Source organism: Harpegnathos saltator, unplaced genomic scaffold (assembly GCF_003227715.2).
Source record: "Harpegnathos saltator strain DR-91 unplaced genomic scaffold, Hsal_v8.6 scaffold780, whole genome shotgun sequence".
Classification (NCBI taxonomy): Eukaryota; Metazoa; Arthropoda; class Insecta; order Hymenoptera; family Formicidae; genus Harpegnathos; species Harpegnathos saltator.
Window position 1 is genome coordinate 140,360 of NW_020230627.1, and position 18,816 is coordinate 159,175.

The 18,816-nt window shown below is 36.6% G+C and overlaps 3 protein-coding genes and 1 long non-coding RNA gene across 4 annotated transcripts; 1 reads left to right on the forward strand and 3 right to left on the reverse strand.

Moving 5' to 3' along the window:
- Positions 1 to 1,115: 1,115 nt before the first annotated feature.
- Positions 1,116 to 1,911, reverse strand: LOC112590329 (uncharacterized). Its single transcript, XR_003114122.1, has 2 exons — positions 1,703 to 1,911; positions 1,116 to 1,320 (listed from the first exon to the last, which is right to left on the reverse strand). It is a non-coding gene; the product is annotated as an uncharacterized LOC112590329 (long non-coding RNA).
- Positions 1,912 to 2,643: 732 nt separating this feature from the next.
- Positions 2,644 to 4,709, reverse strand: LOC112590325 (uncharacterized). Its single transcript, XM_025306444.1, has 4 exons — positions 4,482 to 4,709; positions 3,104 to 3,147; positions 2,882 to 3,035; positions 2,644 to 2,805 (listed from the first exon to the last, which is right to left on the reverse strand). Exons 1-4 carry the CDS (start codon positions 4,512 to 4,514, stop codon positions 2,644 to 2,646), a joined length of 393 nt encoding a protein of 130 aa, XP_025162229.1. The 5' UTR covers positions 4,515 to 4,709.
- Positions 4,710 to 9,771: 5,062 nt separating this feature from the next.
- On the forward strand, positions 9,772 to 11,365 carry LOC112590326 (putative nuclease HARBI1). The gene is made up of 4 exons (XM_025306445.1): positions 9,772 to 9,942; positions 10,446 to 10,590; positions 10,960 to 11,145; positions 11,259 to 11,365. The coding sequence occupies exons 1-4, from the start codon at positions 9,772 to 9,774 to the stop codon at positions 11,363 to 11,365; spliced, it is 609 nt and encodes a 202-aa protein (XP_025162230.1).
- Positions 11,366 to 12,795: 1,430 nt separating this feature from the next.
- Positions 12,796 to 16,582, reverse strand: LOC112590328 (uncharacterized). Its single transcript, XM_025306449.1, has 8 exons — positions 16,371 to 16,582; positions 16,134 to 16,227; positions 15,491 to 15,688; positions 14,989 to 15,177; positions 14,603 to 14,708; positions 14,063 to 14,230; positions 13,805 to 13,893; positions 12,796 to 12,982 (listed from the first exon to the last, which is right to left on the reverse strand). The coding sequence occupies exons 3-8, from the start codon at positions 15,542 to 15,544 to the stop codon at positions 12,797 to 12,799; spliced, it is 792 nt and encodes a 263-aa protein (XP_025162234.1). The 5' UTR covers positions 15,545 to 15,688; positions 16,134 to 16,227; positions 16,371 to 16,582; the 3' UTR covers position 12,796.
- Positions 16,583 to 18,816: the final 2,234 nt, after the last annotated feature.

The window sequence follows — 18,816 nt, forward strand, 5'->3', positions numbered from 1 at the left end:
CTGATATAATAAAAATATATTGCAAATATCGCATACGCATATATATATACATATTTAAAATGCAATGTTTTCTTTATTTTTTAAGTCATTTGGAAAAGATATGCAAATGCTATTACTTAGGATAAAGTATGTGAAATATTAATTTTTATACAGATAAAATAGATATTGAATAAAGGTTAAGTAAGAGTCGACATAGATCTTGTTATTAATAACCCAGTAAACCATTTGATGCCAAATCGGCACCAAATTGGCACCAAATGTACCCAAAACTTGACGTCAAATCAGGTGCCATCTGTGTCCGCAAAAAGCTCGGGTTCTGGTACTAATGATTGCGTACATAACCTGATGCCAAATTGACGCCAAATCCACAGCAAACTTTGGTGTCAGAATCCGACAGCAAATTGGCGCTAAATACAGCGCAAACCTTGATGTCAGAATCCGACAGCAAATTGGCACCAAATACGTAGCAAACCTTGGTGTCAACGCGACACCAAATTGACGCCAAACCCACAGCAAATCTTGGCGCCAGCACGCGACACCGAATTGACGCCAAATCCACAGCAAACTTTGGCGTCATACGCGGTATCAAATTGACGCCAAATCCATAGCAAATCTTGATGGCAGCCGCGATACCAAATTGACATCAAATCCACAGCAAACTTTGCTGTCAAAGTTTGACACAAATTTGACGCCAAGAATTAAAATGAAAAATACCGATTGTTTATTGCAACACAGATGTATCAACGTCAACGTCTTAAAAATGTGGCACTGAAAAGTGCCGATTTGCTCCACCCTCTTCAGGTAGAGTATGTGTAGTGTATGTGTGTGTGTGAGGCGTAGGAGCAGCACGCTACTTACAAGTAACCCTGCGAAATACGTGTGATGTGTGTGTGCGTGTGTGAGCGTGTATGTTGAATCCCTCTCTCCTGCAGCAATCCCTCTCTCCTGCAGCAATCCCTCTCTCCTGTGACAATCCCTCTCTCCTGTGATCGTGGATTGTCGCATCTGTAAATACCTTGTAAATACAAAAGTTTTTACCTTTTCAAAAAATTAACATAAAAATAAGTATTATCATAACTGTCGTAATCAACATATTATCGTTTATTTCCTTCTTGTTTCTTTATGTATTTTCGGGCTCTTCCTCTTGTTCTTCCTCACGATCGTCGCCCCATAAGTCCCTCTGGATCCTTGGTCCTCCTGCCGTTGTCCCTCGTCTTCTGTGCCTGTGCCGCTCCTTAGCTGTTCATAAGGCCGCTTGCATTTGAGTTTGGAACTCGGAACGCAGAGGCCTTTCGAAATGCCGATTACGACATATACCATCTGGAAAATTATAAGTTATCATTATATATCATGATATGTATCATATAGATGCCGAAAAAAATATTATATTAATATCATGTGGCAAACATCGAACGTAGTGATATCATAACGACGTACTTGCTACGTCTGTTAAGATAGAGTTAAGTGACATGAATATATAAAAGCCTTATCATTTCTTACATCAAAACTTAGACGATATTCAGCCCTACACATAAATTTGCAGATTGAGTAAGTTACTATCATTTTCATAAGATCATAATAAATAACTTATGTGTTAGGTTTAAAATCGTTAAAGTTGTGATGCAAGGAATGGTAAGGCATTTATAGATTGCCGGTAATTATTCAGTTCAGTCCCCTCACCTCCGATTTGGCTGAAACTTACATATATTGTGTATTTTGACGCGTAGAAATTGAATCTATAAGTCAAAATCGTCGCTCTGCACTGTGAATTGAGATATAGGATCAGTTCTTTATAGCTGCACTCTGCTGAACTAATGCAATAAGTTAAAATCTGACAACTATATTTTGTCTCACTCTAAGTTATTGCATTAGTTCAGTATTGCAGCTACAAAGAACAGATCCAATAATGGTTAAAGTTGACTGGGATGACAGGTTAGAAAACCTGTCATACTAACGAGTTAATAGCAACACTAGTATACTCTGTGGCCACCCAAACAGCAATAATTTTATAGTTTCTAGATATACTTTAGAAGAAATGTTAGATTAAAAAACAATTAAATCAGAATATTTATCAAAGTACCCAGCAAACACAATGTTACATGTAACGTACATGTTAGTTGTAATTTCTTATTAAATCTTTGTCTTCTTAAATGAGTATATATATTAGATTATAAATAATAAAAACATTTATTAAAAGATATATAAAAACGCAGGTGAGCACGCGCAGAGTATACTAGTGTCGCTACGATTAGTTGCTGTGACAGATTTCCTAACCTGTCATATCGGTCAACTTTGACGTTTCGTATCTCGCTTCACGGTATGGAGCGACGACTTTAGCTTACAGATTCGGTTTCTACGTGTTAAAATACATAATTTATGTCAATTTCAGCGAAATCAGAATTGAGGGGTCTAAATTGGATGATAATTACCTTATATTCATACGTGCTTATCCCTATCTAAATAGATATAGCAAGCACATCGCTACGTATGCGTGTCTTATTATTACTATATTCATTATATATAAAAGTTACATGATCTTCAACGTCACACATACAGAATGACAATGAAAATCGTAACTTTCACACATAATAAATACAGAAATAATAAAACACATATACAACAAGTTATGAACAAGAGGTGTACTTACCGTAGATGGTTTTTCACGAAGCGAGTGTTGTACAATGCCTCTTGATTTTCCTTGCCCCCGAACCAAGTCAAAAATGGCGTCAAGGAGTCCTGGATGCTGTCCTTGAAACACAGATTTACTTTACAGTTGAAGCCACCGATGTAATGGAAATAGTTGACCTGAAACAGAAAAGACAGGTATAATAACCAAACAAATAATACATCAAAAGGCGTCAAAATGTTTCTTTCTACTTACAGCATTGTTGTAAAGTTCTATATGAATATCCTGGAAAGCACGTAATTGTGCGATCGATGCTATGGGGAACATCTCTGGTCTACATGACACTGAAGTACAATGGTTGGTGTTTTGCACGCACTTGTAGATATTCTCCAAGAGTGTATTCATTTTCCTGACAACACAAGGTAAGGAAATATCAGTTTCAATTAATTTTTCTAAGATTAAAAAGTATATACTCACTTCATCTGTGTCTCCATATGATCTAAACGATCGTTCACCTCCCTGTATAAAAAAATAGCATTTTTAAACATTATTTTTGACAAATATACATATACAGGGTGTTTGATAGCTGATCATGCATAGCTGATCATGCAGACGAAAGTTGGAGATAGATTGGGTGTAGCCGAGAAGAAAAGTCATGTACCATAATGTCAAATTGGCAATAGTTATCGAGTTATTAATTAAAACGTGGTGCTTGCTATATCTATTTAGATAGGGATAAGCACGTATGAATATAAGGTAATTATCATCCAATTTAGACCCCTCAATTCTGATTTCGCTGAAATTGACATAAATTATGTATTTTAACGCGTAGAAACCGAATCTGTAAGCTAAAGTCGTCGCTCCATACCGTGAAGCGAGATACGAAACGTCAAAGTTGACCGATATGACAGGTTAGGAAATCTGTCACAGCAACTAATCGTAGCGACACTAGTATACTCTGCGCGTGCTCACCTGCGTTTTTATATATCTTTTAATAAATGTTTTTATTATTTATAATCTAATATATATACTCATTTAAGAAGACAAAGATTTAATAAGAAATTACAACTAACATGTACGTTACATGTAACATTGTGTTTGCTGGGTACTTTGATAAATATTCTGATTTAATTGTTTTTTAATCTAACATTTCTTCTAAAGTATATCTAGAAACTATAAAATTATTGCTGTTTGGGTGGCCACAGAGTATACTAGTGTTGCTATTAACTCGTTAGTATGACAGGTTTTCTAACCTGTCATCCCAGTCAACTTTAACCATTATTGGATCTGTTCTTTGTAGCTGCAATACTGAACTAATGCAATAACTTAGAGTGAGACAAAATATAGTTGTCAGATTTTAACTTATTGCATTAGTTCAGCAGAGTGCAGCTATAAAGAACTGATCCTATATCTCAATTCACAGTGCAGAGCGACGATTTTGACTTATAGATTCAATTTCTACGCGTCAAAATACACAATATATGTAAGTTTCAGCCAAATCGGAGGTGAGGGGACTGAACTGAATAATTACCGGCAATCTATAAATGCCTTACCATTCCTTGCATCACAACTTTAACGATTTTAAACCTAACACATAAGTTATTTATTATGATCTTATGAAAATGATAGTAACTTACTCAATCTGCAAATTTATGTGTAGGGCTGAATATCGTCTAAGTTTTGATGTAAGAAATGATAAGGCTTTTATATATTCATGTCACTTAACTCTATCTTAACAGACGTAGCAAGTACGTCGTTATGATATCACTACGTTCGATGTTTGCCACATGATATTAATATAATATTTTTTTCGGCATCTATATGATACATATCATGATATATAATGATAACTTATAATTTTCCAGATGGTATATGTCGTAATCGGCATTTCGAAAGGCCTCTGCGTTCCGAGTTCCAAACTCAAATGCAAGCGGCCTTATGAACAGCTAAGGAGCGGCACAGGCACAGAAGACGAGGGACAACGGCAGGAGGACCAAGGATCCAGAGGGACTTATGGGGCGACGATCGTGAGGAAGAACAAGAGGAAGAGCCCGAAAATACATAAAGAAACAAGAAGGAAATAAACGATAATATGTTGATTACGACAGTTATGATAATACTTATTTTTATGTTAATTTTTTGAAAAGGTAAAAACTTTTGTATTTACAAGGTATTTACAGATGCGACAATCCACGATCACAGGAGAGAGGGATTGCCACAGGAGAGAGGGATTGCTGCAGGAGAGAAGGATTGCTGCAGGAGAGAGGGATTCCACATACACGCTCACACACGCACACACATACACGCACACACACATCACACGTATTTCACAGGGCTACTTGTGAGTAGCGTGCTGCTCCTACGCCTCACAACACACACATACACTACACATACTCTACCCGAAGAGGATGGAGCAAATCGGCACTTTTCAGTGCCACATTTTTAAGGCGTTGACGTTGATACATCTGTGTTGCAATAAACAATCGGTACTTTTCAGTTTCACTTAATAAAAGTTTATATTACATCATATATTAGGTTGTTCGGAAAGTTCGTTTCAAATTTTGCGCGCTCCACATTTCTGTGTAATCAGTAAGAACGAGGGCGCTCTAAACGATTTTATGTTTGTCAACAAACATTCCCGGATCTATGAGCCCGCTAAGGAAACTTCGCAGATCTTCCTAAGTGCAACTATTTCGTCAGAAATCAGTTTGAAAGATGGAGAACCAAAAAGTCTATTTTCGTCATGTGATGCTATATTGCTTTAAACATGGCTTCACAGCTTCGCAGACCCTGAATGAGATGTTCTCAGTATATGGAGATGCCTGCGTCACTCACCAGACAGTTCGAAAATGGTATCGAAGATTCGAAGCTGGCGATTTCAACATGGAAGGTCAAGCTCGCTCAGGTCGGCCTCAGGAGGTTGATGAAACGTTTCTTATGGATCTCGTGCACGAAAATCCTCGAGTGACAGTTAGAGAACTCGCCGACACTCTGCACAAGTCTGTTCCACCGTACATGACCATCTGAAGAAGCTAGGATTCTCAAGTCGACTGGATGTGTGGGTGCCACACGAAATGAATGAACGGCAGTTGCTGGAACGTGTGAACGTCTGTGATGTGCTGCTTCAACGGCATCAAAAAGAACCGTTCTTGAAGAGAATCATAACAGGCGATGAAAGTTGGATCCTATACAATTATGTTAGCCGCAAGACGTCGTGGGGAACCAGCGACGCGTCTACGCAAACAGTGGCCAAGCCGGGGCTTCACGTGAAAAAGGTTCTTCTGAGTATCTGGTGGGATTTTAAGGGCGTGGTATATTATGAGCTTCTTCAACCAAACGAAACCATCAACGCGACGAAGTACAGCCTTCAATTGGACGAACTGAAGACTGCCATCGCACGGAAGCGCCCTGAATTTGCCAACAGGCGTGGAATTGTTTTCCATCATGATAACGCCAGACCTCACGTCGCAATGTCTATCCGTAGGAAGCCGTTAGACTTCGAATGGGACGTTCTTCCTCATCCTCCATATTCTCCCGACCTTGCCCCATCTGACTACTATCTATTTCTTTCTTTAAAAAATTTTCTTCGGAACAAGAAATTCGAGTCTTTGAAAGTCCTCAAAAGTCATCTTGATAAATTTTTCGCCAATAAGAAACCTTTATTTTGGAGCAAAGGCATCATGCAGCTTCCTAAAAGATGGGCCAAGGTCGTTGAACAAAACGGTATATATTTGCTTCAATAAAGTTCCTCTTTGTGTAAAATATTGCGCTCTTAATTTATTTCAAAAATTTGAAACGAACTTTCCGAACAACGTAATATATGTATATATATATGTATATATATATATATATATGATATAATGTGAACTTTTATTGAGTGGAACTGAATATATATACATATTGGGGGTTACCTATTTATTTATTTAAATTTAAATAGCGTTAATTTGTAATATATATGGTTTTAATAAAAACATTTATATTTTTATTTGTGACTCATTTAATTCCTGAAATAAAAAAATTATGGCATTAAAGCGACAAATTTTATTTAATTCTTGGCGTCAAATTTGTGTCAAACTTTGACAGCAAAGTTTGCTGTGGATTTGGTGTCAATTTGGTATCGCGGCTGCCACCAAGATTTGCTATGGATTTGGCGTCAATTTGATATCGCGTATGACGCCAAAGTTTGCTGTGGATTTGGCGTCAATTTGGTGTTGCGTGCTGGCGCCAAGATTTGCTGTGGGTTTGGCGTCAATTTGATGTCGCGTTGACACCAAGGTTTGCTACGTATTTGGTGCCAATTTGCTGTCGGATTCTGACATCAAGGTTTGCGCTGTATTTAGCGCCAATTTGCTGTCGGATTCTGACACCAAAGTTTGCTGTGGATTTGGCGCCAAGATTTATCATGTATTTGGCGTGAATTTGTTGTCGGGTTCTGCCACTAAGGTTTGCTTTTTATTTGACGCCAATTTCTTGTCGGATTTTTGTCAAGCCTTGCTCTGTATTTGACGTTAATTTGGCATCAAGTTGTGTACGCAGAGTTTGTTGCATATTTGTTAACAATTTGTCGACATCATTTGGAATACCAAGTTTTGTTTCAAATTTGTGCTGTTTTTGCTGACAAAACTTGTAGCATGTGTTTGGAATTATTTGGCATTACAAATTTGGCTATTTGGGAATATATATATGAGTATTCAAATATTATACGATTAACATATCTATGAAGGTTAAATACAAATGTATATGATAATACAATAATGCAAAGTTATTGCTTTATTTAACAAAACTTAGAAAATTGTATCTGGCATACAATAGGCAATTATTAGTATAAAATTAAAATTAAAAACATTTTCATGACACGAATAACTACTTATGATTTTAAAGACATAAGTGCTTATCAAACTTGAAGAAAACTTCTGTGACAGCACATAATATTTAAAATATTTAATGTAACTTTTAAATATTTATTAATATTATGTCTATCTTTTTACCATTGTCTTGTCGAGTATTAACTACTTCATGAGTGAATAGTTAAAGTGAATAGAAATCACCTAACACAAGGGTCAGATTATATTTGTTCAGATATTACTTACTTTACGATATATTTTCTGCACTTTGACTACGCGTGTTTTCTTTAATATAATCTAAATGAAATCTTAAAGATAAAGATAAATCTTAAAAGAAATCTTAAAAGAAATCTTAAAAGAAATCTTAAAAGATCATTGTTATTTTAGCTGAATTTCTTGTTTTAAGAAATATATATATTTTGTTATAGCATTGCAAAATGGCAGAAGAATTCCTAGCATGGGATATTTTATATTTGGAGCATCGCATGAGGCGTTTAGAACGTCGTATGGAGAGAAAGAATTGGAGAGAATTGCATGATCCTTTTGATCTCCACAATGTCGAATTTCTCAAGTTACATAGACTACGAGGGCGGTCCGATAAGTACTTAGCCTCACCGCTCGATGGCGCCACTATCGCAAGAGAAATTTACTATCGTGTAGTACACTCTCGTAGACGGCTACTGTCGAAATTTCAGCCGAATCGGACTCGTAGTTTTGTTTTGACCGCGTGTGGAAGCGGGCGTATCCGCGGATTTTAGAAAAATGGAAAAAGAGCAATATCGGTCGGTGATTCGATTCTTGTTTTTGGAAGGGAAATCGCGCAGCGAAATCAAAGAGCGCTTGGATGCTGTGTACGGTGACTCTTCTCCTTCGATGGCGACCGTCAAAAATTGGTTTAACGAGTTTCAACGTGGTCGCACGTCAGTTTTTGATGAGCCACGCCCAGGTGCCCCGAAAACGGCTACCACGGAGGATAACATGACAAAAATCCACGATCTCGTATTGACAGACCGCCGATTGAAGGTGCGCGAGATAGCTGAGACAGTAGGCATCTCAAAAGACCTCGTGGGTCATATCCTGCATGAAATTTTGGGCATGAGAAAGCTATCGGCGCGATGGGTGCCGCGTTTGCTCACTCCGGACAACAAGCGCAACCATGAGACCACTTCAGAGCAGTGTTTGACGCTGTTTAAGCGCAATCCGAAGGAGTTTCTGCGTCGTTTCGTGACCGTCGACGAAACATGGATCCACTGGTACACACCAGAGACCAAGGAACAATCGAAGCAGTGAACTTCACCCGGCGAACGTGCTCCGAAGAAGGCGAAGACTGTCCTATCGGGCGGAAAGGTGATAGCCACCGTTTTCTGGGATTCACAAGGTGTGATCTACATCGACTACCTGGAGAGGGGTAAAACGGTCACAGGGCTGTACTATGCCGAATTATTGGGCCGATTCGACACCGAATTGAAGAAAAAACGGCCCCATTTGGCGAAGAAAAAAGTGCTCTTCCACCATGACAACGCACCGGCTCACACCTCCGCCCTCGCCATGGTCAAATTGGTCGAATTGGGCTACGAACTGCTGCCCCATCCACCGTATTCTCCAGATTTGGCCCCGTGCGACTTCTTTTTGTTTCCAAACTTGAAAAAGTCACTCGCCGGGCAGAAATTTGAGTCGAATGAGGAGGTCACCGCCGCCACGGAGGCCTACTTTGCAGATCTCGAGAAAACGTATTTTTCAGACGGGTTAAAGAAGTTGGAGCATCGCTGGGTCAAATGTATCGAGCTAAAAAGAGACTTGAGAAATAAATCGCCACTTTTCCAAAATTTTCGTGTTTCTTTTGTAGGCTAAGTACTTATCGGACCACCCTCGTAAGTCCAGAGATCGTAATAGATTTAATTGAAACATTAAGACCAAGATTGGAACATGAGCGACCAAGTGGTCTTAGTCCTGAACGTCAGATATATAGAATACTTTATGTTACATCTTTACACAAATTAATTTTTTTTAAATGTGGTCTATTTTGCCAAAAATAGTGATTTTGAAAGCTTTGTATATAAAACACAAGTGATAAAATAAAAATAATTTTTTAAAAGCATGATATTTTTTAATTTGTTACAAATTTATAAATATTTTTTATAGGTTTTAGCCACTTTAAGGTTTTATGCTGTTGGATGTTTTCAAAGTGCTATAGGAGAACAATGGGATATTGCAATAAGCCAGCCTTCTGTTAGTCGCTGTATACGAAAAGTAACTGACGCAATAAATGATCTTCTTCTACGACAATGAGTTTGATTCCCCATGACAGATGGCGAACGTCAAGTCGCCCGGGAAAAGTTTAGGATTGCTCCACAACCGTTTATAGGTGCAATTGGAACCATCGATTGCTCTTATATAAACATTAAAGGGCTAAAAGAGCACGAAGAAGCATACGTGAATCATTGGGGTGACCATACTCTCAACGTTCAAGTGGTATGTACTACATCAAATAAATATTTTAATTAGTAAGTAATTTCATCTTATGTGAAAATTTAATTATTAAAAGTTTTAATTGTTATATCTTTAATTTTTGTAAAAGGTTTTAAAATTTTAATATTTTTAATTTAGTTCTAAGATTATAAAACTTTTGATTTTAATTTATTTTATATTTTGCTCATAATTTTAAGTTATTTTATATAAATGTATTCATAAAAATTTTAATTAATAATATTTTCCTTACGAGTAATGTATATGTAATTTAAGTACCATGTAGTGACATAATTATTTAATATTATTATTTCACGGACATTTTAGTTCGGTTTTATTGGTAATTTATATTTTAAATGTACATCATATATATATGTAATATAATATTTAATTATACTCAATGACATTTTAATTACGCTTAATGACATTTATAAAATACCTTTTTATACCTTTTTAAAATATAAATATGATATATACATGTAAGAAATAAATATTTTCATGTTATTCAGATCTGTGATCCTGATTTAAAAATATTGAATGTAAATGCGCGATATCCAAGTGCACGACACGATGCTTATATTTGGTCAAATTCTCCTATACGACGTATAATGGAACGAAGATATAATAATGGAGAATGCAATACTTGGTTAATTGGTAAGCTAAACGTAATCACGAAATAGTAATAATTAAAGCTTTTGGTATTTCATGTCGAATTAAAGAATGATTTGGGATAAAAGGGTGTGTTTGATGATGAGACTTTCATTCGCCGCGTAAATTAAAATCGAAAAATACATTCGATACGTATGTTAACATTGTTAGACAATATTATCTTCCCAAAAAGTTTTAAATATTCCTATCATTGCCATAACTGGCTGTCATTAGCCTTATTTGATTGTATATCATTAGAACCTTTGCATTTTATTATTTTAAAGCTTTTTAATTTTATTATTTTTTATTATTTCATTACATTTCATTCTTATTTTATTATATATTATCATCTTATTATTTTATTATTATTAACAGGTGATGATGGATATAGCTTAGAGCCATGGTTAATGACACCTCTAAAACATGAAATACCAAATACACCTAGGTTTCAATATAACGAGGATCTGTGCAGCGCTAGATCGTGCGTGGAACGTTTATTTGGCGTCTGGAAATCCGTGTTCAGATGTTTATCTGCCCAGAGGCGCTTAATGTATGAGCCAGGTATGGCTGGTAAAATTATTAACGCATGTGCCGTGTTACACAGTGAGGATTGCTCATCGTATACAAGACGAAAAATTAAATGAAATGCATGAAAACTTGCATCACGTCAACAGACCAAATAGAGCTGTGGAGTATGACGACAGAGGTTATGCGTATCAAGGCCGGGCACTTGCCATACGTATTCAGGAGTTTTATTGCTCAGCATTATGAGAGAATATAAAAAAATTATTTCTCTAAACACGTACATAGTTATTATTTAAATTCTTTTGTATTACATTTGTATTGTATTTGTATTATATATTATATATTATATTATATATGTTATAATTTTGAAATAAACAATATATCTATAATATAAAGTGTGTAACATTTTTAACCATAACGTATTGTTCGGAACTAGACCGAACATACAATAGCTCCGGAGACCTGGCTGATAAGAAGGGATCGCAGAGCGACGTCAGCCTGCGCCCAGGCTGCTCGACGACCGACCGGTCGTCCTGATTGAGGGCTGGGGCCCCGTAAGGCGACCACAGACCCTGCTGAACACGCAACACCGCGCGCCGACGCACCGCGCTCAGGGACGGCGGCGAAGCGATAGAGAGAGAGAGACGACACGCACGCAATGATGCAGAGACGCCGATGTAAAACGTAATGAATGCAGTAGACTCAATAGAATGTCGCAGAAGTAACGCAGTAAAACGCAAGTGGAACAACGCAGGAGAACTATGTACAAAGCGAACAACATTCGCTAACGCAAAGTCCCGCAGGACACACGTCCGTGACGTCCACGGCGCGCGGCACCCGGAGCACGTCAAGGACGTGTAACGAAACGACCTCCGTCGTTTCGGACGGCCTGCCCTTCCGGACGTAACGGCCAATAGCCAGCCACGGTCCTGAGGACGCGTGGGAATTGAGCTCCGAAGCTCCGGCTCGCAGGACGACCGAGTCGCTTCTGCAAGAAAGCCAAGTTCCTAACGGACACTTGAAAAAAGGAGCACGAACGCTCTAGGACGGCGACCGAGCCGCTTCTAAATCGCCAAGGCCCCCTACGGACGCTTGGGCAACAAGGGAGCTCGAAGCTCCGAGGAGACGGTCGAGTCGCTCCTAAGATCACGGCAACACTGTGAGCCCGAGATCACAAAACGAGATTCGAACCATTAGCCTCGACCTAGCAGAGTGTATTGGCGCCACCTTCAACTCAGCAGAGTATATAGAGCAGTGGTTCGAATCTAAGACGGAAGACCGATCGCCTTAGAAAGCCTAGACAGCGCGTCGGTAATCACCAGTACAACGATGCACGAACACGTAGCACAACTTGCTACCAAAAACTGTTCAGTCAGAAGATAAGGCAAGGCAAAGACCGGGCACGGCGCGTCCGGTTATATAGCCGGGCGGCCGAATCTTGCCTGCGGGCAGCGGAATCGCGAGCCGCGCCGTGTAGCGGCCGCGGTTGGACCTACCGGGAGTCCCGCGCGCTCGCTCGCGAGAACCCGCGTTCCCCGCCGCTAGCGAGAACCCCCCAGGAACCAGGCCGCCCGCCCTGCAGCGTCGATTCGCACCGACTTTCCGTACGACATTACGTGCCGTACGGAACACGTATAATAAGTTATAAAGATATAAAAACATTCTTATATTATGTGATTGTGACGTATTAATTGAATAGTATTTTTTCCATTAATTTATGCATATTATCTAAAGTTGTAATCAGTTTTTCGTCTACTTCTAATCTTCTTTCCTCCATTAAAAATCTTTTTTCTTCCAAGGCGTTCTGTACACGTACATTTTCTGCTTGCATCATTGCAGCATCAGCTTGCTTCATTGAAGCCTCCGCAAACAATTGTAACAAAAAATATCAGTTATTATGAAATTTACAATTATTTCTTTTCACTTTAATGTTTTAGATTACTATTAATTATTACTTGAAATTTGTCTTAGTTCAGATTAATCAGATTTCAAATTTAAATATTTTATTTAAATATTATAATACATGCAACATTAAAACTACGACGAGTTAAAGAACTCTAAATTTAAATCAAAGTATCTCAGTATCCTAAGTTTAAATAACAATTATTATATTGATTTAATTTAACAAACATTAAGCAACACTTATATAACTGTTACTTATAATTCCCCTTGTTAAACAATGTTATTGCTACATAACATGCACGTTATATTGCATTCACGTTGTTAAGTGTAAAATTGTAATTAAATTATGTTACTGTTACTTGATGTTTGTTGCAATGGAATTAGAAGGGAGAAAATGCATGCTCCAAATTTCTGTACACGACATTGAGATAAAGAAATATATTCACAACTTGTAATAAACTAAGCACACTTACTAAATACTACGAACAATTTCCTTTCGTTCTAACAATAAATTGCCATAAAATTATCGTGATATACAATACTTTTTAACCTATTTTTCTCATTCTGTAACGTTAATTTAATAGTAACTTATTGATTATTGGAGCAAGAAGAAAACATTTGTAATATTTTATAGTGTACTTAATCAATAGTATTTGTTATTTTTGCGATATATTTCTTTATTTTAACGTACTTTGGAATTTAGAGCATCTTATCGCTTCTAATGTCACAATTATAATTACATCACAAAAAAAGATTAGTTTTAATATACTTTATGCAATAATAAAAATGCTACCTGTAGAGCTCTAGCGTGATTTTCAGCAATTTCTGTAAATTTTTCTCGAGCTTGTTGCAGCTCGACGCTTATACGTTTACTACTTCTCTCTACAAAAATAAGTAAATAAGTAAATAAAAAATAAAAAATATCTTTTTGAAATACATAACAAAATATTACAACCATTTTAGAAGCAAACATGTGTCACATTGGAATATAGTTCCTGTGGAATATACAAATATAAATATATATTGCACATTATAATAAATTTACACTTACTATTATATATTTCCTTCTTTTTTTGTTGCAGTCTCTTTGATGTTGCTTTTTTTAAGCTTGTCGGCCTTTTCGTTGTAGTGTCTTCATTATTTAAACATTGCATAACATCATTATATGTCAAATCGTTTTCGTTACTTGTATTAGTCTCCATTATTTCAAAAACGTTATCTAAACACGTATGTATAAAGAAGAAATATAGTTTGCAATATATAGAATATAATAATAAACTTGAATTTATATGTCATTAGATTATTATATAACAGTATGCAGCAAACATCAAATAATAGTACCATAAATATTAGTTATAATTTCCTATTCAACAATGTAAATGCGATATAACACGTGTGTTGTATAACAGTTTCATTGTTGAGTGGAATAAACTGTTATATAAATATTATTTCATATTTGCTAAGTATAAATGTATATGTAATCTCTTATTGTATGTATGTGCGTATATGTATATGTGTGAATGCGCGTGCATGCGTGTAAGTACGAAAAAAGAGTATTCATGTGTAATAGAATGAATGAGTGAACCATCACTGATATCTGCGTTTTTTTCCAAATTCAAAATTTCACTTATAGACGTCGTCTCTGGTGGAATATTTAGAACATCATAGTTCTCATGTTCTAGTTGAAGTTGATGTTTCTAAAAATATATATAAAATATATTCCTATAAGGAAATACATTAAATAGCATTAAAAATACTTATATATTACTATATATATTACATTGTATTGTACTATACATTTGTTCTTTAATACTGCATTGGAACTTTGTACTTTTTCTTTCCAGTATTCAAATATATACTTACTTCAATCCAAATGCAGAAAGTGCAATATAATGTAGTGAAAATTAACTTCATATCTACAAAAAAAAACGTAATACAAAAGTATTTACTTATATAAGTAAAGAAATATGAATGTACCTCTTGTTCCGGAGTACTGTCCAGACAATCATGTGCACCTTCAACATATTGTAGCCCAATACAGGCAACAATACGTTGTTGCAAATTATCGAGACTTTCTGAATTCAATGGAAAATTTCCCGTCCGATTCCTTTCATAGCGTAATTTTGCTGCTTTCTTTGAAGCGTTACTTTTTAAACCACGCCAAACCTAAAAATTACATGAATATAGATAATAATATTATATTCTTCAAATATCATGTCTATAACTTACTATAACTTACTATAACATTACTATAACTTAATCAACAATAACATTATATTAATATTATTATTAATTCCCACTCCAGCAATGTAAATGCAATATAATGTATTAAATTGCTCAGAGAATCTGTAGATAAAATTAAAGTACTAATAGTAGCATTTACTTAGTACTAAAATATTAAATAAGTAAAATTAAAGACATATTATTAACTAATGTATTAAGAATTTTCATGAAATACATGTCATGATCAAATACTTACTGTCTGCCACTGCTTCGATGTTTTCTTATTGCCTGCAGACAATGCATTAAGCATTTCTGCCAATTGCTCCCATTGTTAAGCGGGATTTTATCATCTTTAGTTAAATACTTATTTGTGGCAAATTCTGAATGTGACTCCATATATTTTACCAATTCTTCATATTGAGCTGTCGTCTTTACTGAACGGCTTTTCTTCAAACTAAATAAAAAAACATTGACATTTAATTTTATACAAAAATACATATCATACGTAAGTATCATAAAATTATAACACATATAACACATATACAATAAGATAAAAATACAAATATTATCCCAACACAATAAATTGAAACAATCTTTTATTAATATATACTAATTTTTACCCACATACCACTAAAAATACTGCAAGATCTGCAGGCAATATAAACAGAATAAAATTTATTGTTTTGTAACCAAGTAAACACCAATCGACAGTAATAATATCAATGTTAATATTTCCTATTTAATAATGTAAATGCAATATAACATATATATTATTTTGCATTTACATTGTTAAATGGAAAATAATAATATTGATGTAATGTTATTGTTGATTAGTATTTATTGAAATTACTAACATGCATTTTAAATATATATACAGCAGATTTTTACTCTATTCTTACCATCAATTTTCTGTTGAATGATTTGATAAGAAGTTAATGAAGTAGATGTCTTTAATATTCATTTTGTTCCTTAACAAGTAGCTGCCATCCTTTTCTTCAACAGAACAATATTAAAAATATCAACACATATATATCAACACAGAAAAGTTATAATATAGAATCATTATTAGTAGGAAACGTTTAATTGATCCTATATTATTTCTTTTCCGTTTCTTATTATATTTTTTATACACTTACATTTCTTTTGAATTCATTTTGTTCTATTCTTTCACTCTATTCTTTCACTCATTATATTATTATCAATACCAACTTCTGATTCGACTTCGAATTCTGATTCAATAAATGACTCTGAGCAGAGCTATTACACTCTATCTCCTACGCCAGTCAACGATTATGAAAGTAAAAGGAAAACAGGGACAACACGTACGCAGTCCCATGTCCCACGATCAAAAATGTGCGTAGTTACGGGAACCACATTCAACCGCCACGGAAGCGTACAAAAAACTAATACTATCATATAGTATGTAGTGACATAGATGAATTCCTTGCTGCTAATAATTTCATGCTAATAATTTTAGAGCTTTAATTCTATTGGCTGAAAACAATTTTTCTTCATCTTTTGATCTTGTTTGTACATTATCGATAAAGTCATACCGATGACTGTCGCTTGCAACGACCAGTGTTGGTATGAGCTATGTTCAGAATAAGCTTCATCTACCTTTGTCGGTCACACAAGCGACAACTATCGTTACCATACTGAACCGACAGTTGTCGGTAGGCATGTACAGAATAGCACCCCTGGATATATAAGACTGGAGCCGAAAAAGAAGAGCAGATAGAAGATCGAACCGAGAACTGAGCGTCTCGTTAGTTACGTATAAATCCGGGTCCGTCAGTCCACGCTGGCACGTAAGCGCAAGTGTAAGGAAGAACAAATAAACACCACCTTCTTTTGTACGACCGACTACTTCTATCTCGTCTGGACCAGCGAAGCTCGGGATCCCAATCCCTAAGACCACGAACGAACCCGAAACCTAACCGGCCTTAGTGCATCAGACGCGAAGGCCACGACAAATTTGATGGCAGCGGTGGGATCGCTCAACAACCTGCATATTGGTCAGCATCGCGAAGACACAGGTACTATCCAGGTCATACCAATACCGTAAGGATTGGCAAAAGAAGAGGCACCTCAGGAGCCCGATAAGCTGCAGCCGAGGCTCCCACACCACGTCAGGCAGTACACGAGGAATCACCGGCATTCTCCGAGACAATCACGGAACCAGCAAAGTCTGAAAAGGAGCGTACACCTCGAGTTGCTTCACCTCAACGGGTTGACGGATACGGACCGCACCGCTAGGGGAAGACAGCACCAAGCAGACATGTATATAACAGTAATATTGTAAGTCAGCTAAGGACTCCTATTGCGAATTTGAATGTCTGAGGGACGACTACCAAATATTAGACTAGCATCGTTCCGGTCTTTCAGCGATCGCTCATTAAATACTCGCTTGAATTCGTTGCGTGTAATCGAGACCGCGACCCGCGACATTGCTGATAATGTTCGTAGAACTTTAGAATCACGGTGCGATGATAGCAATTCTTCCGAAACTCACGAGCATGTGGTAACGCAGCATGAATTTACCTTTAACGAATTAGACGATAGTTTATTCCCTGTCCGGCTAGATACGCGGATAGAGGCGCGCATCCAGAGAAGATAGTCAAGCCTTAGTAGCTTATCCTCCTAATATCTCGGAACCATACAATATGGCACCTCCTCCGATTAATGTAACTAACTGAGTCAGCTATCCATGATGAAATAAACCAACTCCGGTCGCAAGTAAACAATGCAGATGAGCAAATTCTTGCAGCAACCGTGGATAGAGATTACGACACCCAACGCGAACAAATACTCTTGGATATTATAACTCAGATACGGCAACAAATGTGTCACATGAATAAACAAATCCATGCACTCGCGGAAAGTCACTATAATCACCGGATAAGTCACGGCCCTATGAACGTGACGTACGGACGAACAACCAACGATGTACGAAACCGCCACTCGCGTGCTTCTAATTATATGCAATTAAAGGAAGCACGAAATATAATACCCGAATTTGACGGTACTTCACAGAGTCAACTACAAGAATTTCTAAATGCAAGTTCTTACGTAATGAATAATATTAATCCCGAGGAAGAACCCGTTACTCGAAGCAATATTATGTATTAAATTGAAAGGCAAGGCTATGATAGATTTCGACACTAGGGATATTCAAAATTTCGAGCAATTGAAACAAGAATTAGAGACATGCTATTCTACCAGGAAAAGTACGACACATTTACAAATTGAATTTAATTCCTTGAAGCAACGAGTAGGCGAAAGTGTGCAAGGGTACGGATTACGTACCGACAAACTTGCAATGCAGATTTACGAATTGTCCATGATAAATGGACAAAGACACACTACGGAACAAAAACGTGTCATCTTAGAAACTATACAAAAACAGGCGCTACAGAACTATCAGATTGGTCTGAATAACGACATTAAGTTACTCGTTCGCTCACAAAACTATCGTACGTTGCACGAAGCCATAGCCAGAGCCAGTTCGGAAGAACGATTAATAGGATCGAGCCGACCATTCATAAAACATAAGCTGAATCAAGACATACGCAGCAACCGAAC